A 25,640-nucleotide genomic window follows, 5' to 3' on the forward strand; every position below is an offset into this window, starting at 1 on the left:
TAAGTACCACGTTAACAGCTGGCAGTATGTACAGTGGGTCTGGTTGAAGTAAGTTTGGTACCCACAGAAACGGAGCTTCTGCTAGTTGGGTCGCGTAGGCTTGTGAGAAGAGATACAGACCACAGACGTTCACATAGCTGAGGGCTATACCAGTCCAAGCAGTCCGTTTTCTAACTTTATGTGGCCCCCCAATTAAACCATGATCTGAACTGTACTGATCAACCACTGACTGGACATCCTCTGCTTTCTCGTAGTTTCTTTTGTCCTTCCAAAAAGCCAACTCAACATGTTTCCTATAATACCACTCAGAATGAGGTAAACTCCTCTCCAACCGCCGACTATTCACAACCCGACTATACAGACAGTACACGGCTCTCAGTGCCACCGCCCACGTAACAACCGTTAAACCAGCGGCTGTGGTGTCTAACTCGGGGAGTAGCGCTGCTAACTGTGCTAAAACCTCCCCTGATCGAGCCTCGCCAGCAAGTGTTGATAATGCTGTGTCGGAGATACTGAGAGGGTTTGTTTGGTCGACTGCGGCCAGTTTGCTGGAGATGAGGGGGTCGTCAGACATGATGGCGGGGGCGAGACCCGCGTCTTTGGCGGGTCGTGAGAAGTCGAGCAGGGTGCGGTGTGGAGTGTGGTGGAGACATGGTGAGGGTCTCAGTTGGTGGAGATAGAGGATCTGTTTTGTGCATCGCCTCATTGCGCTAACCTGAGGAGCTGAAGAGTTACAAACTTACTAGTTCTACTGTTGTGAATAAATGTAGATCATTAATTTGTGTCGATAAAGAAGTGAATTTGTTCATCCAAAAAAGCTGATAATAATTGTATTATATTTATAAAAGTATTATTATATTCAGTTTATTCACAATGTAAAAAATGTACAAACAAAAATCTGTCCCCGCTTAAATCCTTAATAAATCCAAAATTATTTCACTTCTAGCTTGTCCGAAAATGTCTTTTAAATATTATCCCTAATTTGATATTTCAAACTTTCAATCAAATTAATCAAAACCTAATCTCAATTTTAAAATCTTCCCATCAAAGTATGTCGTCAGAAGACACGTGATCGTCATCTTCTCAGCTAACTCAGGCAATCCACCTCCACAACCCTGGTCTTAGCACTGTCCTGACTGTCTCGTACCGAGTAAGGGAACTTGTCCATACCGTAACATGCTGCTCCGTACTTTCCGTACTTATCTGTGATTGTAGTTTTTAGACACGTGTCACGTTTGTGTTACGTTTGTGTCACGTCTCTTTGGCTACAACTAAAATAATAAAACCGAACGACTGATAGTTGGACCTTTGGTTGAGTGAGACGAGAAACACAGAAGAGAATGCAAATCTTTAAGCTTTGATAACAATATAACATTGATGATACGGAAAACGAGCTACATTTCAATTAATTCGAGGCGTTATATAACAAGAAATGCGACCGCTTTTCTTTTCTTCTTTTGTGGATGGCCGCTCAATTTCCCGATCCGTGATGGCGTATTTATCATATTCCATACAACCTGGGGACGGCCCAGTCTTTACTGTTTATATAAACATGCAAATATGGCGAAGTGACATGCCGACTGCCGAGCGCCGCCCAGTTAATATAATTCTATTGAATTTGAAAATCGTGTATACTTCTATGTTACCATATGTTTATTGTTTATGCAACCTGACACGGATCTGTGCAAAATAGTAATACTAACTCAAAATAATAATAATATGCTATCAATTAGTGCCTAGTGGGATACGTACATGATGAAATTAATAATGTACTTGGTTGGTTCAGCGCTGGCTGCGCGCCAACAATTATATAATTCAGATTATCACGCAAAATAACTTTGCGCAGGTAGTCACGTGGGCGATAACAGTGCTCGCAGGCACGTACGGTCGCACACTCGCAGGTACGGTCGCAAAGCTACCATATTTTAAAAAAAACCTCGATCGCTAACCCTTGTCCTTGACTCTTTTGTGCCTTCGGCACCTTTGAGTCATGGATCGGGAAAAAATAGACTGCAGAGATAAGGTACACTATACAGAGATAAGGTACACTATAAGAAATAAGGTACACTATAACTCAATGTACAGGACGAATCTTCTACAATAGGCAGGATGATTAAAAGCATCCCTCCGCAATCATTAGTAACATGAATATTGAATAGACACGTGTACACTGTACAATACAAGTCAGAACTGCCCAATACTACCACACTGATTTAAAATATGTACGATACTCTAAATGTAAGGCACTTTACTATACAGAATATTGCTGACTTACTTGCAGCAATAACAGCTCCGCGCAGGGAGTTGGGATACTTGGTAGATATTCTAGTGATGGATTCTTCAGCTGCTTGTTTAGGAGACATTCCCCCTGGGTGAAATATTTTCTTGTAAGAGGTTACAAAACTTATTGTAATTTGCCAAATTCGGTTATTTTTTCATGAACTTTGTTGACTATGTAACTCAATTACTGAAACGGAATTCATCATTAAATACCAAACATCCTAGTCGCCAAGTATGTTGGCAAAAACCAATCTGTTTTTCAACTATCCAATATATTGCTAATGTTACATCAGACGTTACCTCGCATAAGCTCGACAGCTAAGAAAGCAGGACTGAACCTCATCATGATGTCACCATCCCCAGTTGCCACAGCACCACCCACATTCTCGTCCACAAACGCACCACACCCCGGCAATGCTGAGTCACTAGACCTTCCTGGAGGGGGACATATCATTTGACAATATTCAAATAACCCAGTGCAAAAGTAAAAGTGCATTACACGATAACAACTCTAATTATAGATTATTCAGACGATATTGAACTCCGTGTAGTGTTTACCGGGTATCTTATGGTTCTTCCCGTTAGTAGTGGTGCCCGCTGCCATCTTGCCATGTCTGTCAAGAGTTATCATTCCTATTGTATCGTGATTTCTTCTAATGGATAAATTGTTGTTTACTCCTATGACTGTATAGTGTATATTGCAATTGTAGTGTATTCATTGTCTTTCAATCTTATTATGAGGATAATGATTTTGAATTTGAAAATAGAATAATTTTTTTAATCATCATATGAGCCCTATTGATGAAAACGATTAAAATCCAAGAGCTGAAGGTACCCACATGACAGCTCTGGTATTCACCTATTTATTGATGATTTTCTGTAATGGTGATCGTCTGTTAGAAGATTAGGAATATAGGGTCCACACTTAGTGGTAGAGTTTACCATGTTCTTCCAATAATTGGGCTGACAGTTTGCTTTTTTCCAGTCCTAAATGTTTTCATTTGTAATTACAGCTGTTAAAGAAACCACCCAACAGTTATCAACTTAGAGTTGATGTTATCCATGGCAGACAATAGTAGTGTATACAGTGGCGTAACGAAAGGCCCTGCTGACCCCGCTGTGCAGGGGGGCGCCGTCTTAGGGGGGCGCCAAATCGTCGTTTGAATGTGGGACAATTTCGAAACTTAACTAAAGTACTAGCAAAACTGCGCGTTTTGCTCTAGATACACACTTTTTTAGAGATTTTACTGGCGTATTCTTTAAAATCACCTAATTTGTTCAATTTTAGGGAGGGGCACCATAAGGGTAGGGGGCGCCAACAGGGGGGCGCTTTTTTCGGCAGGGGGGCGCCAACAGGCAACGTTACGCCACTGAGTGTATACAATAAAAATACTAAAACTTTAATATCGATGATAACATGGTTACCTCCCAAATGTTGATGGATCTTTGAGATGAAAGGGGTTGACTCTTGAAACCCAATGAAAGAGCAAAATTGGTGGCATTTTCTCCAACAAGTACAGAATGATAGGTGTGCTCCAAAACAGCCCTTGCAACTTTACTTGCCTCTCGGACAGATTTCAACTACAAATATAACAGTACAGTTGAAAATAATTCACTGATGACAGCATCACTTTGAATTTAACAAGTTGATCTCAAAATTTTCACAGATTAGCTCCGTTTTAAAATGAAATACTAGAACTTGCATGACTTTAGCAGCAAAGTGACACAAGACTTACATCTGCTCTGGGCTGACGATCTTGTCCTTCTTGCCCTAAGTCCCAAGGCCTTGCAAGACAATATAAACATCCTATTCGACTTCTGTAACTCTATGGGCCTTGAAGTAAACATTAAAAAAACCAAGATTCTCATATTCTGCCCTCCTAAAAGAAAACAATCCTATGAAACATTCATTTTGGGAGGCCAGCCCATCCAACACACCGAAAAATACTGCTATCTTGGCATTATATTCCACAGAAATGGATCTTTTACAGCAGCAAATACTGAACTGAGGGCCAAGGCTCTCCGTGCTCTCTATGGCCTCAAAGGCAATATCGTCAAAGATGCCCTCTCTCACCATTCCCTAAACATTCTATTTGACTCTCTAATAAAACCGATACTGCTCTATGGCTGCCAAATCTTATGTCCTCACTCAAAAACCATGAGATACCTCTCCAAAACAGATAGCAAAGCCAACCCCCAGCATACTCTCAGGTACATCTCACAAGACCACTATGAAAGATTCCACCTTAAGTTTATCAAGTGGTCCTTGTCTGTCCATTCAAAAGCATCAAATATAGGCTGCTGGGGCGAAAGTGGGCGCCACCCCCTCTTCTTTGAAGCCTGCAAACTTGCAATAGATTTCTATAGTCGTCTTGAAAGCACTGAAAATGAACTTCTCTCCGCTGCATTTCACGAGCAGATTATGCTGGGCCTTCCTTGGTACACCAACATCTCTAATCTTCTCACCAAATATAACTTCCCCCACTCATCCTCTTCAAAATCCAAGCTCTCTACCCAAATCAGTCACAACATGAGGGAAGAATTTGTGGATACCTGGAAATCTGCCAAGGCATCCTCACCTAAATTAGAATTCTACAATCAAATTAAACATGATTTTGAACCAGAAACATACTTAGGAGTGGTTAAGATCCCCGATGCTCGGAAAAGCTTAACAAGGTTTCGTATTAGCTGCCACAATCTTTACATTGAGAGGGGCCGTTACGAAACCCCCCTAGTACCAAGAGAACATCGATGGTGCACTTTTTGCTTTCTCAGCAAGGGGCTTAAGCCTATTGAGGACGAAATTCATGTTCTAACTGACTGTTTACTCTACTCCTCAGTTAGAGAAAAATTTAACTTCCATCCCAAAAATATTACTGACCTAGCCGGTTTGCTATCCGATAAAACACTAGACCCTACAAAATTTAATGCCACAGCAAGAGCAATCCATTCAATTCTCTCTGTGAACGAACATTTTACAGCCTACTATAAGAGCCCAGATTTCCACTCAAATACTGGCCAATGCATAATGCTATAGGACCTCAAAAATAGTATTATAAAACATTTCTATTTTATCCCTACACATTTGTAAATAACTAGAATTGTGTAACCTTAAATTATTTCAGAATTATAACTATTGTGAATTCAATAAAATAATTATCACTTTTGTATCCTTGTATCCTTGTATCCTTGTATCCTTGTATCCATTATGGTACATTTGGTACCTGGTACATTATGGTACCTGGATGACAGCCCCAGTGTCCTGTCTTCCTCCTTCCATAACAAGAGCATCTAATGTGGTGTGACCATCTTCATCAGGTGATCCTCCCCATCCTACAGTTCCGTCACACTGGTCTGTCTCACATTGAGAGCATCCTGCAACTACCTTGGAGAAGTGTTTTCAGATAAAGTAATAATAAAATGATTACAAGATTTGTACAGCATAGCCAGTAACATGTTATTTATTTGTATACAAAATTGTATAAATCAGGATTTTTTTGAGACTTGAAGCAGGGCAATTTAATGGATAGTTTTATATGCCATAAGTTAGTTAACAGATGGCTTGATGCAACAGGGAAATAATTCAATTTAGATAAATTTGCATTCATTTGATGGTAAACAGATAATCTGTGGTGTAATTTTAGCACATTTAGTACTTACAGCATCAAGTGAGGAACCACCCTGAAGAAGTGATTCAAAGCCAGCATCAGTGGCTGCAGTAAAAGGCCATGTGTTAATCACAAACATAAGTTCTCTGGTCCAAACACCTGAAAAATGTAGCTCTCATCAACTTTTAACCACTCTGTACGACAAAAAGTGATATAGTACACTTACAAATTACTGGAGAGCATTTAGAAATCGAAAGAAAACGAATTCATTAAAAAAATATAATGATTTACCATTTATAAGGATGCCAACCATCCATAGCATTAGAAAATAGGGTCTCTCAATCATTTCTACAGTGCATAGATTGTCAGATTCAGCTTAATAGGTAAAAAAGCTTAATAAAACAAAGATTTTATTTTACACCCACAATCAATACAATAGATGTAGTGAGTTCAAATATTCATATATGTAATATCTGAGTGACTGCATTTAAATAATTTAAGAAAATGACTTTTAAAACTTGACGATAATAGAGATAAATATTTGGGTACAAAGATCAAAAGAAACAAAATGCAGTGACTAAAGTTGCTTGTGCCCAGATAAGATGAAGCTTTCTATTTTCTGACGATGACTTGGACGGTTCCATCTTCGGCTCGAAGATCATATATGATCATACATGGACTTTGAATTTAAAGTCTTAAATAACTCAGCCACCGAAATGTCAAAGTTGCGTAGGGACACAATTGATATGCCCACAATAAAAAGCATACAGTTGTGACCTGAAATTTGAAAATTGAAAATTTACATATACTTCTATTGTTTTCAACACACTAATGATGTACTCAAAGGTATCTTTACAAAATTTCACAATTGTACAAGGGCATTATCATTTTATCAAACACATGACAGTCTGAAATTAAAATTTTCTGTAAATATCCTCTGATCCGGGATTTTATGTTTGCAATAATCAACGTAGGGATATTTTGTCGAGGTGGAACATGGAACATTTACACCAATAGTCCTATCAACAACAGGTGGAATGGGAAGAAAAGCAAATACGTTCTTCAAAAAGTTAGCTGATAGAATGTCTAGAAAATCAGGCCAAAGATACAGTGAAGCGATGACTTTTATCAGGAAAAGAATAAGATTTGACTTATATTTTTGATCAAATAGTTTTAAAACAGTATATATATACAATAAAGTAATTCAAGTGTTGTAATTGGCAGAGCACAATACAGAGGTAACGGAAATTGTCCACTGCTACCAATATTATATAATATGAAATATCAAAAATCAAATATATACACATCTACTCCATCATAGGGGCAGGGATGAGGTTATAAGAGACTTCTGATAGTGGTTTCTCATATTTGCTGTCTATTTTTTTCCCTCTGTACCCTCGTAGAGCAATGAGTGTGGTTCTTAACTTTGCGAATCTTATTCTTGTCCTCACATGTCTTACCACATCGCAATACCGACTTATATAAAACAACAATCGATGCTCTTAGAGGAGAAAGAGGGATAAAAAGTGGTAGTATAGTTTTCGGGTGATACTCGTAAAATATCTGTTCCAACTTGGCGCACGTCCTGGTAGGTTGTAAACCTACAATTATAGTTAAGATATCAGATTTAGATACTAATTTAGAGCCAACAAATTGAATTGGCTACTTTTACTATTGTAGCACGATGCACTACTGGGTCGCGCCGCGCATCAAATAATTCTTCTCGCAACCACTCTTCGGTAAATCGGTGAGATGCACCACTGTGCCTCACCTGCGAAGGATTGACATCGTGAATCAACTTTTACTACTACAACAAAGGGTTTTAATGAAATTGTATATTAAATTTTTACATAGGGTTATTGTTATTATATTATCAATTATGTGTATATTGTTTGAATAATTTTTCTTATACCGTCAAACGTAGGGATATTTTTCTGCATTTGATAACATCAATATTTCTTTTATTTAAAAGGCAAACATTTATTTACAATGTCAATCTTTTCTAATTTGTGTAGCTTTATTACAATATTGTATTACTTCGTGCGGGTGATACTTTTAAAATATTTGTTAGAAGACCGTCAAGTGTCGACAAATCCAACCCAGCGCGCGCGTCTAGTAGCAGTTTATAAAAAAAACACGGATTGTTTTAAATTTATTTCTATTTGTCGTATAATCATAAACACGTTAATTCTGTTTTCAAGAATGCGCGGCTTTGGCGGCCAGTTAAATTGACTTATACATTAAATTTAATTCACGATGTCAATCCTTCGCATCTCGCCGATTTGTGGTTGCGAGAAGAATTATTTAATACGCGGCGCGACCCAGTAGTGCATCGCGCTACAAACGTTAAATTGAATTTTAAATAGAAATGTGAATATATTAAAATTTAAAACTTTCAAAACGGAGGCTTATAAATATTATTATATTATGATTGTAAAATAAAGGATAAAATTTTAAATTTGTTTCACAACTGGTCATATCTAAATTAGACTACTGTAATTCTCTTTACATGAATCTACCCAAGACCAGATTGAACAAACTTAGATCAACCCTTAATGGGGCAGTTCGTTTCATCTATAACATAGAAGAGAGGACCACGAACTTGGTTCCCTTCTATAAGAAGGCCCACATACTCCCTATAGACCAACGAATCTTCTTTAAAGTTTGTCTTTTAACTCACAAATCAGTTCACGGTACTGCACCTTATTACATCAAAGCACTACTGGATGTGGATGTAGTGGATAAAGAACTCTCAAACACCATGACAATGACCAGGTCGAAGAGACCTGATGACCATCTCATGCTCAAGGTACCAAAGAATAAAAGATCCAAAGTTGATGACAGACGTTTCTCAAGCCATGCACCGATTGCATGGAACTCTCTTCCCCTGATGTTCAGATGTATCACTGATACCAACTGTTTCAAGCGAATGTTAAAGAATCATTTATATAATCAGTTCTGATGTTTTTCTTTCCATTGTCTTCACTTTGCAAGACACATTGGCTTTTATTTTTTACCGCACTCCATTTTATGCCTTGATCTCTTACTTACTTGGATCTGATTCTTTCTTGATTGATTATGTCACTGTACTAACCTCTATTATACCTACATGTACTGTATGGTTTCTGCTTCTATTTAGTTTAGTGTGGTTTACAATAAAAGATGTTTTAATTTTGTCTTTGCCTTATGCTGAGTTATACTTTACAGTAACACTATTAATGCTAAGTACCAAACAACAAGTGGGAGGTGGATCGTTGGTATACCATTAAATCGATTTAACACCGCAATTCCAGTCGCAAGCCTGGGACCACTACTAGCATTGTCACAACATCTACAAAGCTGCCATATAGCCTGACTGACAATTTTCTCGACTGACTGACAATGTTTCTTCTTTTCCCCATTTAGAATACAGTGATTTATTATTGAAGCTTGTAATTACAATAACTAATGCTCCTGTAAATACTTTAATTAATTGTTTGTTCCGTTATTCTTTTTCCTTCCTCTTTTCCTTGTCATCCCCTTTAGTTTTAAGATTCTTGCTATAAATAAAATAAAATTATTCAAACAATATACACATAATATAGCAATGACCCTATATAAAAACAAACCTTTAAGAATATAAAAAATTCCCTAAACACTCAAAAATTACCCTTGGCCTTGTGGCTCCAAGTTAAGATCTAGACTGTTTATATTAACAATGTTTTTTCTCGCACCTCTGTCTCCACGGAGAGAAATCACTGTTGTTCTTAGGATTTCAAAGCGAAGGCGCTTTCTGATGTAACCTACAGCATCCGAGTACCTCTGGCCAGTGTGGTACTCCATCTTACTGGCCAGCTTTTTTACCAGTCTTTCAGCCTCACTACCCATTCCACCAGAAGTCGAGAACACTAAAGGTGTGAAGCTTCCTTTCTCCACTTCAAGAACCCTTGCGTTGTAACATCGCTTTTTCTCATTTTCATGGGACTGGTACATTGCTGGGATCGATTTGCTTGCATTGGAGGGGGCTGGGGCATGAAATACCCTTACATCAAAATGGCTACAGCTAACACTATTAATGCTAAGTACCAAACAACAAGTGGGAGGTGGATCGTTGGTATACCATTAAATCGATTTAACACCGCAATTCCAGTCGCAAGCCTGGGACCACTACTAGCATAGTCACAACATCGACAAAGCTGCCATATAGCCTGACTGACAATTTTCTCGACTGACTGACAATGTTTCTTCTTTTTCCCCATTTAGAATACAAAGATTAGTACATTTTAGCTTATGATTAATATTATATTTTTACCTATAGTTTACCTAGATTAGTTCATTTTTTACACTTTTGCTCACATCACTCACAGTCAGCCGCTCTGACATGGTTAACCACCTTCCTTGTGTTGTTGGTTAATCATATGAGCGGGATATAAATACCTCATTTCATTTCATTAAAAAAAATTTGTTTCACTATAAACATACAAGTTTATTATTTTGTGCTCGCTTTTAGCCTGGCCTCTCACGCATGTATGTTGTAGCGCGATGCACTACTGGGTCTTGCCGCGCATCAAATAATTCTTCTTCGGTAGATCGGCGAGATGCACCACTGTGCCTCACCAAGCTGCGAAGGATTGACATCGTGAATCAAGCATGTATGCAATCCCTCAAAAAGAGCGCAGCGCATAAAACATAAAAACAAGTAGGCTAGGTACAAGCACGCATGGTTACCCAATCATGGACCTAAAATTTACATATATGTGTTTTATATAACAAGCAAAATTAAAATTTGGATTTTTACCAAAATTTTTAAACTTGTTTATATTTTTAAAAATTTAAAAATTTAATAGTCAATAGTAAATTCAAAAATAATAATATTTATATTTTGCGCGCGCATCAATTTTTATTTAACTTTAAAGCTTAAATGTTAAAACATAATGCATTTTGTAATTTGTTGTATCACGTTGCGACCCCCACGGTCGTTTCACTGCGCGGCGGGTCATACAACGTATGACAAATAATTTGTATGTGCGTATCATTATGAAAAATAAATTTCATTTAAAATATTGTAATATCTTAAATGTTTATAACAGTGCAACTAAAAAAATAAAATGTTGACTACATCAAATAATGTAAATAAACATAAATATATTCGCGCCGCGCATATGTTCACTGATATTAGATTTAGACCGCAATCATGTCCTTAATATTTTGACTACAAGTCCTTATATTACACGTTTTATTGTGTATATCATAGAAACAAATGATGTTTTAATATTACTAGATTGCTGATTTGAGTTTTAATGCAACGCTGTTATACTAAATATTGATCTATCATCTATTTAAGTCTTGCAATCAGTATCAATGCGTATGGTTTTATTTCATCTTTCCCTTCAGTATATAGTAGTAATTTACCACATATATAATATATACAACAAATCTCGCGGCGGAGGCGCGAGACGCGAGATCCAGTGCGCCTAAACCAAGCGCCGTGGAGACTTGAGACTTTGACTAAAGTTAACCTTTTTCTACCATTACTATTAGACCCCAAACTGTTGGAGCACTAAAAGCACTCCTTCATGCCTAAATTGATGATATGAAGATTTTTACCTGTTAAAAATTGATGAAAAAAATGGGCGTGGCATGTGGGGGTGTTTCCGGTTGGAGTTGAAGCTTCAAAATTTTTTTGGTAGTTATTTGGCCTAAGGAACAACAGATAAGCCTATCGCCGTAATTATTGGATAATATTTTTGTTTTATGAACCGGGCTAAAGTGCAAGTGATTAGCTATAATAATCTAAGATAACCTATTGACATGAGATATAAAAAAATGATCAGAGATTATAAATTTATTCAGTCTTTATTTGCCAACAAAGACACTGCTTGGGGTAAAACAGAGATATAGAGAGAGATAGAGAGTGCTTGGTTTGCCTGCTACCCAGCTCAGGGACCTTTGGGTTACTTAGCATGTACTATCAGAAGTCGCATTAACTATCTGTCTAAGTGTCTTCAGTATAAAACTTAGGTGGTTAAAGATATAATATTACTAGCTTAAAGTTTAATATCAAAACTTTCAACTGTTCATATTATTGCTATATTTACTGGAATTAGATGTGCGGTTATTTATCTAAAAGTTTGTTGAAGGTGACAATGGTAGAGGCAACAGGGGCAGCCACTAAGCCATTGAATTTTTGTGGGGTTGCTTTCCTGACTATTTGTCACCAGTTCACCTTGATACTTACCTACCTTCAGCTTCCCACATTATGAAATAAACTAAGTTGGAAAAAAATTATAATTCTTATTCTAATTTGGAATAATTTCTAAGATGAAAAGATTTCAATGGCATTAGCTTGGCACTAGTATGTACTGACAACAGTACCCCTCTCAATTATGTCACACAGGTAATCATTTGTTTCTATGATATAATCTTTTGGTTGCTTGTATTTCTATAAAATTAATTGTTATAGTGGTTCAAATGCCATATTTAATGTTAACCGTTTATATTTATGTGGCTGTGAACCTGTTTCATCTCTGATTTTCACATTTTATACCAATTTAACTTGTTTCAGTACCTATAATATCCAGTGGAATGAAGCTCAGAATCATATCAAGGAGCTGCTTGAATATGAAGCAGGCACTGATACCCAAAAGCCCGAAACGGTAACCGCAAATACATCATACAATTTTACTAATTTGCCATATTTTGAAATTACATTTTAAATTTAACTGTACATTTTAAAGGGTTTAAAATTGCTGACTGATCATCAAATCTTGTCCAGGATCGGGTATCAGCATTTCAAACAGCAGCAGTCATATACATCAAGTATATTCAAGTGTTCAGAAAGTTAGAGGAATGTTACTATCAGATTGTCCATCCTCAGAAGAGAATAGTTCTCAAGCATGTGCTTGATGGTACTATGGGCAGGTATAAATAAGCATTAAAGACAAAAATTGTTAAATAAAATTGGTTTTCGTTTGTTGCATACTTATACAGTTTATTTTACACTTTGAAATACCATACTAATAATCAACTGAAGTCTGCCCATCAAAAGTGTGCTTTATGAATCACGAAACCAGAGATTGCAAACAATTTGTTTTATATAGTATCAACTGTGTACCTGTAAGTTTCACTTTCTCAAGGTTTTCTTCAAAAATCAACATTACATACCATAACATTACATACCATAACCTGGAATTTTCTTCAGATTACTCGAGTTGAAAAACGAAATGGTAAACCTTGAGTTTTCAGAGTATCACTTCTTTGACGATGTCCTCTCAGATATGAAGCTCACCCCAGCTGACATAGAAATTCCTGTTCCCAGATACTTCACACAGGTTAAAAATCAAACTCTTTAATTTGAAGTTTATTTGTTTATTCATATGCATATTGATCGTTATTATGTTTTGCTTGTGAACATACATCGTCGATCATTCGTAGCATGACTATAACATTAAGCATTATATCATGATATCTATTCTCAGGATAATGAAAAAGACATAAAAGATAGAATGAAGCTCATGGCAGAAACTTTAGCTAAATACAGACTTGATGAGACTAGCGACAAGAAAGAAGAAATAAAAATGAGTCTGGAAGAAGCTATCAAAATCATTCAAGTATGAAGATAATTTATGAGGTTACATAATTATAACCTAGTGTGCACTATGCATTATAAAAGATAAAAGATACGATCTATGCTGTTTATCAAAATTTCAGCATTAGCCTTGATTCATTTAAAATTTCTGATTTAAATCATCCTAGGTACACGAGCGTGCACGACAAGGATGTCTCCGAGCTAAATTCATGAGAGAGATTAGAGCTCAAGAGGAGAGAGAAAAGATGCTATCATTACAAGGAGCCTCAACAATGGACCCAGATGTAGCTTCAACCATCATACAGAAGGTTTGGAAAGGATACTCCCAGAGGAACAAGACACTGAAACTCAGAGAGGAAGAGCTTATCTTCATTGGCATGCAGCCAAACACTGACACTCAAGTTCACCACAAAGATTCTCCAGTTAGCAAAGTCAACAAAAGAGAGGTAAGAATTGCTCATCTTCTATCGTGGCATTTGCACAGTGAATCTTACAAAATTAAATTCATGATGGAAGATAGTATATTAAACTTTTTACATAAGAAGTGCTCCAATTTGATAATAACAACTAATTTATTGTCAGGAAGAACGTGTGTTGATTCAAGCTCAACACGAAAGAGAGTATCAAGATGCTCTGGTAAACATCAAAGAGAAAATCAGGGAGGCAGAGGGTCCAGATATAAAGGAGAACATGCAGGATCAAATCAGACAATGGTTCATCGAGACCAGGTAAAGTGCAACTTCATCTACAAATTTTCTTTTTAGAAAAGTAGAAAGCACTGCTATTCAACTTTCGATGTGCTGATAAGAATTGCTTTATTTTGGAGTTACTTTAGCCCAAAAATGTTTCAGAGATGCTACCGGAAAGTTCCCTGACTATCCTTCTGATGATGAGGGTGGTTCAGGTGCTATCTTCAAAACAAAAAACGGTGATGGTGGTGAAGAAGGAGGTGAGGAAGGGGGAAAGAAGAAAGGCAAGAAAGGAAAAAAGAAGAAGGGCGAGAAGAAGGAAAAGAAAAAGAAAGGAAAAAAGAAGGGTGGTAAGGATAAGGGGGCTGGTGGTGGCGAAGACGACGACGGGTTTAAGATGGTGCCGTCTATGTTTATACCAGGTATTGAAGAGGCTTCAATGACTTACGAGGAGATATGGAAGCAAAGGGATGAGACTGAAAACTTCCAACAGAAGTATGATGCTGAACTGATCAAAGAGCTCAAACGGTCAGTGTGATAATTTTTCTGAATATCCTGCTTTATTCTCAAAAATTTCAACATTAAAATACACATACTTTTCGACGTGAAAAAAATGTAGAAGTTTTATCTTTTGAAGTGTGTATTCTTTGATAGGGGCGAAGTAGAGTCGGAGATAAGAGTTCAGGTCGATGATTTGATGCGACAAGAACTGAAAAACCTGAAAGCTGTATGTAAAACCCTGCCATTATTCAATCCAAAACCCACCACATTTCAATCCACAAACACACATATATCGCTCACAGCACAAATTACATAAGTTCATCAAATCATCGCCCCCTTATCGATCTTGCACGATGTATAAGTTATCACTTCACCTCTGATTCCAGAGTTGAGATTGAGGATGAAGTGAGATTACTTGTTGATGGTCAAATGAGAGAGGAACTTAAACTACTGAGAGAAGTATTAACTTAATTCATACTTCACTCAAACATACGACCACGATGATAAGTCAAATGAGATCCTATTATAACCTACATTATTCATAACATTTTAATAAACGATTTCCATGCTTTTGATTTATCTTTTTCTACAACTTATTCAATTGTCGTTCAACTTTTTGTCGTCTTGAAAATCTAAAACTCAGGCTATTGAACGTGACAAAGGTAAAAAAGGAAAGAAGGGAAAGAAATCTGGAAAAAAGAAGGTATCCTATTTTCATACGAATCATATTTCTTAACTTTTATTATTATACAGGCATTGCAAAAGGATATGGGTAAAAAAGGTGGCAAAGGCTCTGCAAAAAAGAAGGTATTCTACCGCCAGAGCCACGTGTATTACAAAAAGTACCGCATCACAGTAAAGCAGAATTTAACAATCATGAACCGCACAGCACGTGACATGACGTCACAGCACGTGCTCCAAAGGGAACCGGTCCCATATTTTAATGTTGTTTTAGTGCAGCATTTTACGAAGGGAAAATTTAATTTAATGAGTCTTAAAACTAAATCATGAAACGATAAGTTCAAGCACTTATTCAGCCTGCTACAAAAATTTCTTGAGCTTCCCTTGAATAGCAATATAAACAAAAATGGCAAGTGTACTTCTGTGCTAGGGGTTGTGGGCAATTAGGATTTTACTTGGTATTGATAGAGGGGAGTAAGCCTAGAATTTAAAATAAAACGTCATGTCCTCATCACATTTTGAAAAAAAATGTATTTTCAACATTATAGTTTGTTTTCAACAAAATTCCGATTAAAATCTCGACAAAATGTCCGATTTGTGACCATTGTGCCTCGAGTTTAGGGTAAGAAGGGTAAAAAAGGAAAGAAAAGTGGCAAGGGTAAGAAAGGGAAGAAGGGGAAGAAAGCAAAAGACCTGACTGCTGGAAAGTGAGTTGGTTTAGCTGCATGTAAATATAAAAGGATGTATCCCTACCCAGATGTTATATGTTGTACGAAGCCCAACATGATACTGCTAGTCTTTTAATAATCCTCCTGCATTCTACTATCATGTGAATTACTCTTTACACCATTAGAAAGCATATAAACGTCAAATATACTCTTTGAAGGGTAGGGATACATTCAACAGCTAATCTGCAGCACGTATCTTAATTTTTCTCTGATTTGCATGCTCAATTGGTAGTTTTTAGGGTGGTAAGAAGAAGGACAAAAAAGGAGGTAAAAAGGGCAAAAAAGACAAAGATTTGACGCCGGACAGGTAGCAATGATTCTAGTGATCATTTGAATGTGGTTGATTATTTCAGTGTCATTGATTATTTTGCTCCGAATTCATGTGTCATATTGATTTATCTTCGATTTCCAACGAAGGTATGGTTCTGTAAATAAGATGAATAATTGTCTTAAATAGGATTGCTTATTGCAATCGTGACTTGATCTACCTGATTACAATCTTTACGCTGGAAACCATGCCTTCTTTTTCTTCTATAAGAATGCATTTTTTTGAAAATAATGGGTTTGACTTCTGTCTTCTATTTCATATTTTCATACTTTTCTGTACTATACGTGTCGATATTATTAATGACTAAAATTGTAACATTTAACAGGACTATTGAAAGTCTGTATGAAGAATTGGTAAAGGAAGGTATCCTGGTACAGTATCCTAAAGTCAAGATAGCCGATTACTTGGGAGAATACAGGTTTACAGATAATAAAATTTGCTGTTTAAAGGCGGCATTTATTTTAATAACAATCTTTTGATAACTGATAAGTCGGTATTACAGAATATTGGGGTTACACTTATGTAAGAGTGATTACTCAACCAGTTGATTGAACTTGCTTATTGTTGAGTAAGCGGCTAATTAACAAGGCGAAATTTTCAGTTACCTCGGTACTACACTTCGCCAGGCTAACATTGAGCCCATGCCTTCTCTATCAGACGTGCGCAGAGTCGTTACAGAGTACGGTATACTTCCCATGGGTAAGCTACTTTTTAATAACTCGTACGTGAGTCGTGAATCTTTCGATTATTTTGTGGACTCAGAATTAATCATGTTATGCAATATGCAAGCTTAAGATAGCTCACTTCAAATAAAGTTAAACAAGTATGATTTTCTCACAAGGTAGTGATCAATCAAGCACTTTAGTGATCAATCAAGGATTAGTCGCAAGAAATAGTCAGTTTAACAACATTTTCCAGCCCCTCCCATATTTAACAATATTGATTAATTTATACATAAACATGAAACATAACGTTATGTGAGCATATTATTCAGTATATTCAAGTCTTGCTACCCCCAGGATCGCAGACTGTGCACGAGACAGCGCCCCATGTCAAGTCACTAATGATAGCTGGTCCACATGGTACCGGCAAACGCATGCTGGTCAACGCTATTTGTTCTGAGCTGGGAGCTAATCTCATCGATCTTACTGCTGAAAATATTTGCGGTAGATACCCTGGTAAGTTGTGTTAACTTGGACATCTAAATCATTTTTATTAGTTTCATGAGATCTGTGGGATAGGGACTAGGGTCAACTTAAAAGCAGATGTAACAATCTCAGGTGGGGATTAGTTGACAAATTCTCCATTTCTATTTATCTTAATTCTCTCCTTTTTGTTTCAAAATGGAGAGATTTGTGTTTTCTGGTTTGGAGGTGTAACTTGCCAAAACAAATACATCTAATTTATTATTTCAAACAGTGTTTGAAGTTATTTGTTAGGAATTTTACATTTACGTTTAGTAAATATTATGGATTAAGCACCCTACGCGCGTGGGGTGGACTCCTGGGGTGGACTTTTATTCAGCGCGTATTTTGTAGCCTGTTCAACTTGACGTTTTGATTCGTTACTATCTCAATGTCACAGATACACGGAATGTGAGGTGATCATCTTAAAGAGAAACGTTTCAGCTTTCACCTGGTGTAAAGTTTATCTTTGTACTCAAAATATAGCTCGCCCAGTGTGCAATAGAAGTTGACAATACAATAACCATGTCCGCGACCGGTCGCTAGATACCGGAGTGTTGCACAAAATTGGGTCCCTAAATTAAAATTCTATGACACAGTTACCATGCAGAAATGTCTGGAGTAACATTTGGTGAAAATTTGAAGGGTCTACTGTAAATATTGCAAAAGTTATTGAAAACAAACTAGCTTAATCAGAAGTTTTTGGGAAAATTTCAAATTTTGTACGTAGTGGGGTCTACAGGGGTGGACTCTTGCGGCGCGCATCTGATGGAGTGGCTTTTTCAACAGCCGTCAGTACGGCCAATATCAGAGCACAAATTATTGTGAGTAAGACCTTAATGATCAGCTATGAACCCCTCACTAGAGTAGTAACCGTATCTAAAAACAAGGAAATGTTATTCCGTCAAAGCTCAAATTTTTTACTCTTCTCAGTGCAGTTAGTGTTACTATGAATGTACTAGCTAAGTATCGTTGATCGTAGCTGCATTACACAGTAGAAAGTAACCAAGGAAGACTGCTGATTAACGAAGCAATTTCAACGTGAACAGTTCCAAAATACATAATCATGGCGACGATAGTTCAACTTGAACCTTTATAGTTTTTACAGTCTAAAATCACAATAAAATCACGTGAACTGCAAATCACAAAATCAAATCACTCAAATCTGATAGTCCCGTTACAGTACGCTTTCGTGACAACCTCAACGCTTAAAAAATAAATATTATCCAGTCTTGTGACCACCGATGGCCCTAACTCTCCCTTGTCCGCGAGGAGCATCGTTGCGACCATGGGGTTTCAGTTCTTTGTTCTTCCCACTCGGCTTCGATAGATCGAATTGGCTGGAAGTCAATCTATCAGAAAGACCTTTGTCGATCTCAGGGGCGTGGTAAATTGTGGATGTCGGAGTATAAAGCTTCCTGAAAAGATTGAGACATTCACTCGGTCTGTTGTAAATATCAAATAGTCCTTGTAGGCAGAGATTTAACTTATGTTGGGTTTGATAACTAGAGAAGGCGATTTGATATTCATTGATAGTATAAGCATATAAGCATAAGTGATAAGTTTATATACCCTTTTTATGGTACCTCGAGGCTCGATATCTGTATTCAGTAATCATCACTCAAAATCTACTTATTAAATTTATTAACTAAACAAGTTAATGTATTACCGTCCTAGAGAGGTTTCCTGAGAATTTGAAGTCTCTGTAGGTTGCTGGCATGTCTACTAAGCTCTTCGATTGAGGAGTTTTGGACCCCTCGGCGGTCCAAATGATTTATAATGCTGTGGGCATTTTCAACATCTATCGAGGTAAACGCCCTCGCAGCATAACCTGTAGAGAATGAACATGTCATCAATGTGAAGTTCAATGATAAAAATCAGAGTGGCCGATTTCAACGGGCAGAATTCTAATATCATGGCCATGGGAATGGACTATTTTTTGTCGATTTTGCAAACCAAACTGGCAAACGATTGTTGATTTTCGTCACTAGTCTAAAATGAATGCAAACGTTCGGCCGAACATTTACATGATTAGAAACTTACCGGTTTCTTTCGTTATTATGTACAGACATGGCCGGGCTTGGGTTCCGCATACGATATCTTCTATCAGATTAAAGTTGAACCCACACTTTGTACTGCTCGTGGGAGGAGGAAAGCAAACGGAGACCTTTTCCATGAGCATCTCGTGTAGTACCATCATCATGTCGATTCTGATATCAGCTGCAAAATTCGTCTATTACTAAATGCTAGCTTTTCGAACTTCGTATCTTGGAAATAACAACTTCTATGAAAGAACACACACACACACACACACACACACACACACACACACACACACACACACACACACACACACACACACACACACACACACACACACACACACACACACACACACACACACACACACACACACACACACACACACACACACACACACACACACACACACACACACACACACACACACACACACACACACACACACACACACACACACACACACACACACACACACACACACACACACACACACACACACACACACACAGATACACACACACACACAGATACACACACCCACAAACACATACAGACATAGACACACACACACAGAGACACAGACATACAGGCATACAGGCATAAACACAGACACAGACGGACACACAGACAGACACAGTAACACACAGACAAGGACACACAGACACACACCCACAAACACATACAGACATAGACACACAGACACAGGCATAAACACAGACACACACAGACACAGACGGACACACAGACAGACACAGTACACACAGACACACACAGACAAACACAGCCACACACATAAACACACATAGTTCACTTCAGTGCACTACATTACAATTACAGACACACGCAGTACAATCAGAGACACACACACACGATACAAAGACAGACACAGACACAAACACACAGAGTACACTTCAGTACAATCACAGACGCAGGCACAAAGACATATACAAGAAGAGCAGATTGAAGTACCTTCATTTGCAGATGTTGACGCATTGATCTGTGGGATATGTTCTTCAGTCTGTAACTGATCATCTGCTAGAACTGTCTCATCTGGATCAACCGGAGGAGTATCTTCCGGCAGGAGTCTGAGTGGGTCTATCGGGACAGCCATGGATCGCTCTCCCTACCTTGTTGAATTAAAGACAAAGGTCAACGACGGATGTCGCATGTTAGTCCTGTAACTAAATGTAATCCAAAATAGTGAATAAATAATTTTTACATCTGAACGATTGTATGTCTGAATGGTGATTTTTAATCAATGAACAAAAGTTCAGGATTTTACCTTCTGTTAAGCTGTTAGCAATGACTCTAGCACCCTCTCCCTACAAAACGACCATATCTCGGGCTGAAGCTTTAAACCGTCTTGCCTCAGCAGCCATCTAGCACAGTCGACCTGTCCTGTTAATTGTGTGATCATCAAGTTACCAAATTTAATCCTTCAATATTCAAATAATTGATTATTAGACAAAACAGAGTTTAGAGCTCGACGTATGCTTCAGGGTTTCACACTGTGCTGTAATCAAACGCATGACTAAAACCTCTTGCTACTATTACCAATAAACCCATATTGTTAAGGCGGTCGAATGATTTACCTGAGTTGATCGCGTCCATGAAAGGGTTAAACTGCGTTCTGTCCAGCTTGTTAATGTCTGTTCCAGCAGCCAGCAGTGCCTCCGCCTCCGTCACTCTCCCTGCTTTGCATGGCCAGTGAAGCGTAGAGCTCCCCTCTAAGCTCTTTGACGATCCGACGAAGGATCCAGATTCCCTTCTTTTCTTTTGAGATTGCTTCAATTCTTCCTGGAGTATGCGGATTACCATTTATATACTTCCATACAGGGCGCGTGAACAATCAGCAATGAATTATCAATTAATCAATCTAGTTTTTGAGTAGAAAGTCCACAGATTGTGATACATTGGATTTGATATTGGAAAAGACATAGCTTACCAAATACCTTTTCATGTGCTTTTTGGAGGACAGGGATGACTTATTCCTGCGTGCCATTACACCATAACTATCTGCTGTAACAGCAAAAATTAGAATTATGTCGGACATAATTCTAAAAAATTGGAACATCGTAGTTAATCAGTGTGGTGCTAACAACAGAGAGCGATTTGAACGGTAGGCAATTTCATAAATTCCATTAACGCGATATAAGGATGATTGGAACAGGCTAAAATCTACTATGTAGCATTGATAACTGGCTTTATCGCTGCATTAAACGATAAAAGTATTGCTAACTATGGATATTCTAAGTGATCTAGGCAGAGGGGAACCGGCACAGCCAGATTGCGTTGTCTTCAGTGACTAAGTTTCACGATAGTAAAATTGACCTTATATATTTTTAAAAAGGATGCACAGTTCAAGCAATAAATCGATCAGCTGCTCATATGATATTTGCATTTAAAGGAGGGCCCAGTGCAGTGACAAGTAAGTCTGTTAAGGCAACATTTAGTTCTGAGATTAGCTGAGTCTTGACAAAGATAAGTTGAGTTTCGAGAAAGTGCACACGGATAAAGTTATCAAGTGAAAATGATAAGACTAAGTTAGGGTCCAGTCAACAGAATGGCAGCTGTAACAGAAACAGTTCATTGGATAGGGGAGTAGGGGATTATGACGGAGTGAAGTTTATATAGCAGGGCAAACAAAAAACAACTGACAGCACTGAGCAAGTGAACTGGAAAATTGAGGAAGGGAAATAACTGTGGTTGTCAGCCCTTTCCGTAGCAATCAGGATTTCCCACGAGATCGATCAGGCAATCAGGATTTCCCACGAGACTGTTCGATCCGATGCGCGCACTTTTGTCACGTGACGGCCACGTGACGCTCAAATCGTTGTCACGTGGTACAGAAGGGAGGTTCCTAGAGCGTAGATCTCGACAAGAGGGAGTTTCTCACGGTTTATCTTCAATAACTATCGCTATTTTTATAGTAGAGAGTTGAAACTTTCACCAAATGTTTCCCTAGACATTTCTGCATGGTAACTGTGTCATAGAATTTTAATTTAGGGACCCAATTTTGTGCAACACTCCGGTATCTGACGACCGGTCGCAGACGTGGTTATTGTATTGTCAACTTCTATTGCACACTGAGCGAGCTATATTTTGAGTACAAAGATAAACTTTACACCAGGTGAAAGCTGAGACGTTTCTCTTTAAGATGATCACCTCACATTCTGTGTATCTGTGACATTGAGATAGTAACGAATCAAAACGTCAAGTTGAACAGGCTACAAAATCCGCGCTGAATAAAAGTCCACCCCAGGAGTCCACCCCACGCGCGTAGGGTGTTAAGGATAAGAATAGATTTCGTTCAATTTTCCGTTCTGTGAAGAAAACCTGCAACAGATTGTAAACAATTGTCCTAAAAATCGAAAGATGGAATTTGTAACAAAAGTGAATAATTTAGGAAAAGCTGGACTGACAATGCTGTTACATCTCGTAATGAAAGTTGGAAAACTGCTGCAGCCTACTGTTATTTACATTGGCAACGCTGAGAAGACGTTCGTTAAAAAGGTCGCTAAGAATGACATGAGTGACCCGAAAAGATTGAAAAAGGAACTGCCAAAGATTATTAAGAAAATGACTGCGGAGGATAGGATTCTCTTCGTTGGAACATCTTTAACGCCTTGGGATATCCTTTTGACGCTGCAATTATCTCTGTTCTGTTTTTTAACTAATAATAAGTGTGAAACTTTGAGCTTTCGGGTAAAAGTGGCAAAATTTGATGCCGAGAACGTCACGCGCGCTGCAATTAATGTATGAAAAGTTCTCTGCTGCTTGTAAAATTTGTTTCCATAGCAACTGAAAAGAATATCGATAAGCGCGCACTACAGTGTTATCATGCAAACAGTTTAACAAACAAGCAATGCATTTAAAATTTGAATTAAGACTAAAAATAATTGTTGCACTCCTTAACTGATATGTATACATTCCGACGTGAAGAGTCTGTGTCAATGTTACCAGAAGGTTGTGCTTATTCCACGCCCTGACTACGCTTCCAGATTTTGTAAGTTAAAAACAATTCTCATCTTATCTGGTTGCCAATCTTACTTTACTCGCCTGTGATTCACCATCCCATCAATTTAATGTAGATCTATCCTATTCTGCTTTCTTTGATAACACCCTCGCTTAAATGTGATACTGATAAGAACACTCGTTCAGTGCTGTTCAAGGAGCTGATTTTACGTAACGGAGGAAGGTTGGCCCCGACACTTGACCTCAGTTCTCTAGCCAAGATATCAGACGGCTACACCCCTGGCCACATCATCACTGCAGTGAAACACGTGCTTACTGAACGCCGTGTTCAGCAGGTACTGATTCTAATGACGGAGCCTCATTGTATTAATAATAAATGTACGACTTAGTAATACAAGTACTGGTGACAGAGCAACTACAGGTGATATATATCTAGCCCAAATCACTGACGTCACCTCCTTGCAGTTGTACTTAAATATAAATTGATTTAAAAATCACAATAATTATATTCTCTTCAGTTGCACAGGAAACCTCTTACTGCCATGGAGTTTGTGACACCTCTCGCAAGAATAGATCCCATATATAAAGAAGAGGAAGAACAGTTTAAGGTAGGTGTGCCAAATTTCTCAAGTCGATGTGCCAAATGTCTCAATTTTGAAGATGTTTATCGAAAAAAGTCGCTGATAGTGCTACAAAATATTTCTAAAAATGAAAGCGATAACTTTCATCAAGTTTATCGAAATTAGCGATTTTATTATTAGCTTACGATCTGCGTAGGCGTTTTATGACAAGACCACCATGGGTAAAAAGCGACAGTTGCTTTTAAAGGGAGATGAAGAATAGCGCTGATGTAAATAACACAGCACTTTAACCGTACACTGTCGTTGGAGATTTGTAAATTTCCCGTAGTTCTACTGAAGCAGCACTTACATACACAGCACGGTGATGTTTTATCCCCAAAAAACATCAGCACAAACTTTTCACGGGCACTCTATTCAGCCGTCATAAAAAAGATATTGTAGTTTAGATGTCGCTGAAGTAGAAGTGATGGTAGTGGAAGTGCAATAAAATAGGCATATTTTTATGTGAAGTGATCATCTCTGTTTTTTATCTGAAAATTTCTTGTAGTAACTTCATCTTACGTGTGCAATATCCATGCACCCATTCAGGCATTGAATTCTTAAGTAACTTTAGTAACAAATTATGAAACTTATATCACTCATAATTTTGTCTCTCCCAAATTTTATTAACGTCTGAACCCCTCAGAAATGGTATACGAAGACACCGCTTGGCAAAAAGAGGGCAAAGTTAAAGGCAGAGGAGGATGAGGGTGAAGGTGGTGGTGGTGGTAAGGGTAAGAGCGCCAAGGGAGGCAAGAAAAAGGGCAAAGGAAAAAAGAAGGGCAAAGGAAAGAAGAAAAAATAGTCTGAACTGATTAATGATTGCTCAGCTTATTTTAAAAGTTAGATTGTATCGCGATCTGTATTAAAAAAGGTTGTAGAAGTTGAAAAAACTGTTTTGTGCACTGGATGATGATTTTTCAGAAACACGCTTTTATTTTTACTTTGAAATGGTGCTGTGGACCGTAGACTGTTTCCAGTTTTTCAATATGTAAATATCCCATGAGAGTACAATTGTAAATAACATTTGCTTTTCGATGAAGAAATTTCATTGTATATTGTATATGATATTCAATGATTTTAGACACTTTGTAACGTTTAGCTGGGGTGTATTACTTCTACAGTTTCATAACAAGAGATCAAATTTGTGACACAAAATGTAAGAATGTACGTACTCTCAACTATGCACAAAAATATGCTCGCAGTGAGGATTGCCAAAAAAAAGATCTCGGCAGATTACTTTATTTGAATTTTGAGACAGTTAGTCAGGCCGAATCACTATTCACTAGTAAAATATAACGTTACCGCATGTTACCGCATGTTACCAGTTACTATCGATACAGCGGTATAATACAATAAAGGGCGCCCGCCCGCCCTGCATGCCTTTATTTAAATAAAATCATGTGATTATGTTGATTAGACTCAAGTGTAATTGC

At 37.8% G+C, this 25,640-nt stretch overlaps 3 protein-coding genes across 9 annotated transcripts; 1 reads left to right on the plus strand and 2 right to left on the minus strand.

The window, feature by feature from the left end:
* Positions 1 to 1,004: 1,004 nt before the first annotated feature.
* LOC134820166 (N(4)-(beta-N-acetylglucosaminyl)-L-asparaginase-like) lies at positions 1,005 to 6,201 on the minus strand. Its single transcript, XM_063830388.1, has 9 exons — positions 6,180 to 6,201; positions 5,941 to 6,047; positions 5,522 to 5,665; positions 3,706 to 3,861; positions 3,140 to 3,267; positions 2,839 to 2,933; positions 2,581 to 2,715; positions 2,276 to 2,368; positions 1,005 to 1,203 (listed from the first exon to the last, which is right to left on the minus strand). Exons 1-9 carry the CDS (start codon positions 6,199 to 6,201, stop codon positions 1,088 to 1,090), a joined length of 996 nt encoding a protein of 331 aa, XP_063686458.1. The 3' UTR covers positions 1,005 to 1,087.
* Positions 6,202 to 10,878: 4,677 nt separating this feature from the next.
* LOC134819305 (dynein regulatory complex protein 11-like) lies at positions 10,879 to 25,305 on the plus strand. Of its 6 annotated transcripts, none has more exons than XM_063829193.1 (20): positions 10,879 to 10,889; positions 12,187 to 12,264; positions 12,433 to 12,523; positions 12,643 to 12,788; positions 13,069 to 13,198; positions 13,346 to 13,477; positions 13,623 to 13,901; positions 14,038 to 14,183; positions 14,307 to 14,672; positions 14,799 to 14,871; positions 15,289 to 15,348; positions 16,294 to 16,361; positions 16,708 to 16,800; positions 16,984 to 17,081; positions 17,402 to 17,560; positions 23,016 to 23,240; positions 23,538 to 23,615; positions 23,771 to 23,919; positions 24,103 to 24,192; positions 24,851 to 25,305. In XM_063829193.1, the coding sequence occupies exons 2-20, from the start codon at positions 12,254 to 12,256 to the stop codon at positions 25,007 to 25,009; spliced, it is 2,553 nt and encodes an 850-aa protein (XP_063685263.1). In that variant the 5' UTR covers positions 10,879 to 10,889; positions 12,187 to 12,253; the 3' UTR covers positions 25,010 to 25,305. The 6 variants fall into 6 exon arrangements, with proteins under 6 accessions (XP_063685263.1, XP_063685267.1, XP_063685266.1 ...); XM_063829197.1 differs by lacking the exons at positions 10,879 to 10,889; positions 15,289 to 15,348 and adding exons at positions 15,399 to 15,452; positions 24,362 to 24,434 and having other exon boundaries at positions 12,176 to 12,264; XM_063829196.1 differs by lacking the exon at positions 10,879 to 10,889 and adding an exon at positions 24,362 to 24,434 and having other exon boundaries at positions 12,176 to 12,264; positions 24,851 to 24,940.
* LOC134819953 (uncharacterized) lies at positions 18,589 to 21,791 on the minus strand. Of its 2 annotated transcripts, XM_063830117.1 has the most exons (6): positions 21,202 to 21,791; positions 20,892 to 21,007; positions 20,579 to 20,736; positions 19,610 to 19,786; positions 19,236 to 19,397; positions 18,589 to 18,984 (listed from the first exon to the last, which is right to left on the minus strand). In XM_063830117.1, exons 3-5 carry the CDS (start codon positions 20,718 to 20,720, stop codon positions 19,240 to 19,242), a joined length of 477 nt encoding a protein of 158 aa, XP_063686187.1. In that variant the 5' UTR covers positions 20,721 to 20,736; positions 20,892 to 21,007; positions 21,202 to 21,791; the 3' UTR covers positions 18,589 to 18,984; positions 19,236 to 19,239. The 2 variants fall into 2 exon arrangements, with proteins under 2 accessions (XP_063686187.1, XP_063686186.1); XM_063830116.1 differs by having other exon boundaries at positions 20,579 to 21,007.
* Positions 25,306 to 25,640: the final 335 nt, after the last annotated feature.

Source organism: Bolinopsis microptera, chromosome 8 (genome assembly GCF_026151205.1).
Source record: "Bolinopsis microptera isolate Bmic1 chromosome 8, MBARI_Bmic_1.0, whole genome shotgun sequence".
NCBI classification, from domain to species: domain Eukaryota; kingdom Metazoa; phylum Ctenophora; class Tentaculata; order Lobata; family Bolinopsidae; genus Bolinopsis; species Bolinopsis microptera.

Bases quoted from the DNA above. Each gene is read 5' to 3' on its own strand.
- LOC134820166 (XM_063830388.1), bottom strand. From the start codon at position 6,201: ATGGTTGGCATCCTTATAAATG. The intron at 3,268-3,705 runs GTAACCATGTTA...GAAAACATTTAG, and splicing joins GATCCATCAACATTTGGGAG to GACTGGAAAAAAGCAAACTG. The intron at 2,369-2,580 runs GTAACGTCTGAT...TATTTCACCCAG, and splicing joins AGCTGTCGAGCTTATGCGAG to GGGGAATGTCTCCTAAACAA.
- LOC134819305 (XM_063829193.1), top strand. The intron at 13,478-13,622 runs GTATGAAGATAA...AAATCATCCTAG, and splicing joins AAGCTATCAAAATCATTCAA to GTACACGAGCGTGCACGACA. The intron at 23,920-24,102 runs GTACTGATTCTA...TATTCTCTTCAG, and splicing joins CTGAACGCCGTGTTCAGCAG to TTGCACAGGAAACCTCTTAC.
- LOC134819953 (XM_063830117.1), bottom strand. From the start codon at position 20,720: ATGGCTGTCCCGATAGACCCACTCAGACTCCTGCCGGAAGATACTCCT. The intron at 19,787-20,578 runs GTACTTCAATCT...CGAATTTTGCAG, and splicing joins GTCAACATCTGCAAATGAAG to CTGATATCAGAATCGACATG. The intron at 19,398-19,609 runs GTAAGTTTCTAA...CATTCTCTACAG, and splicing joins CATAATAACGAAAGAAACCG to GTTATGCTGCGAGGGCGTTT.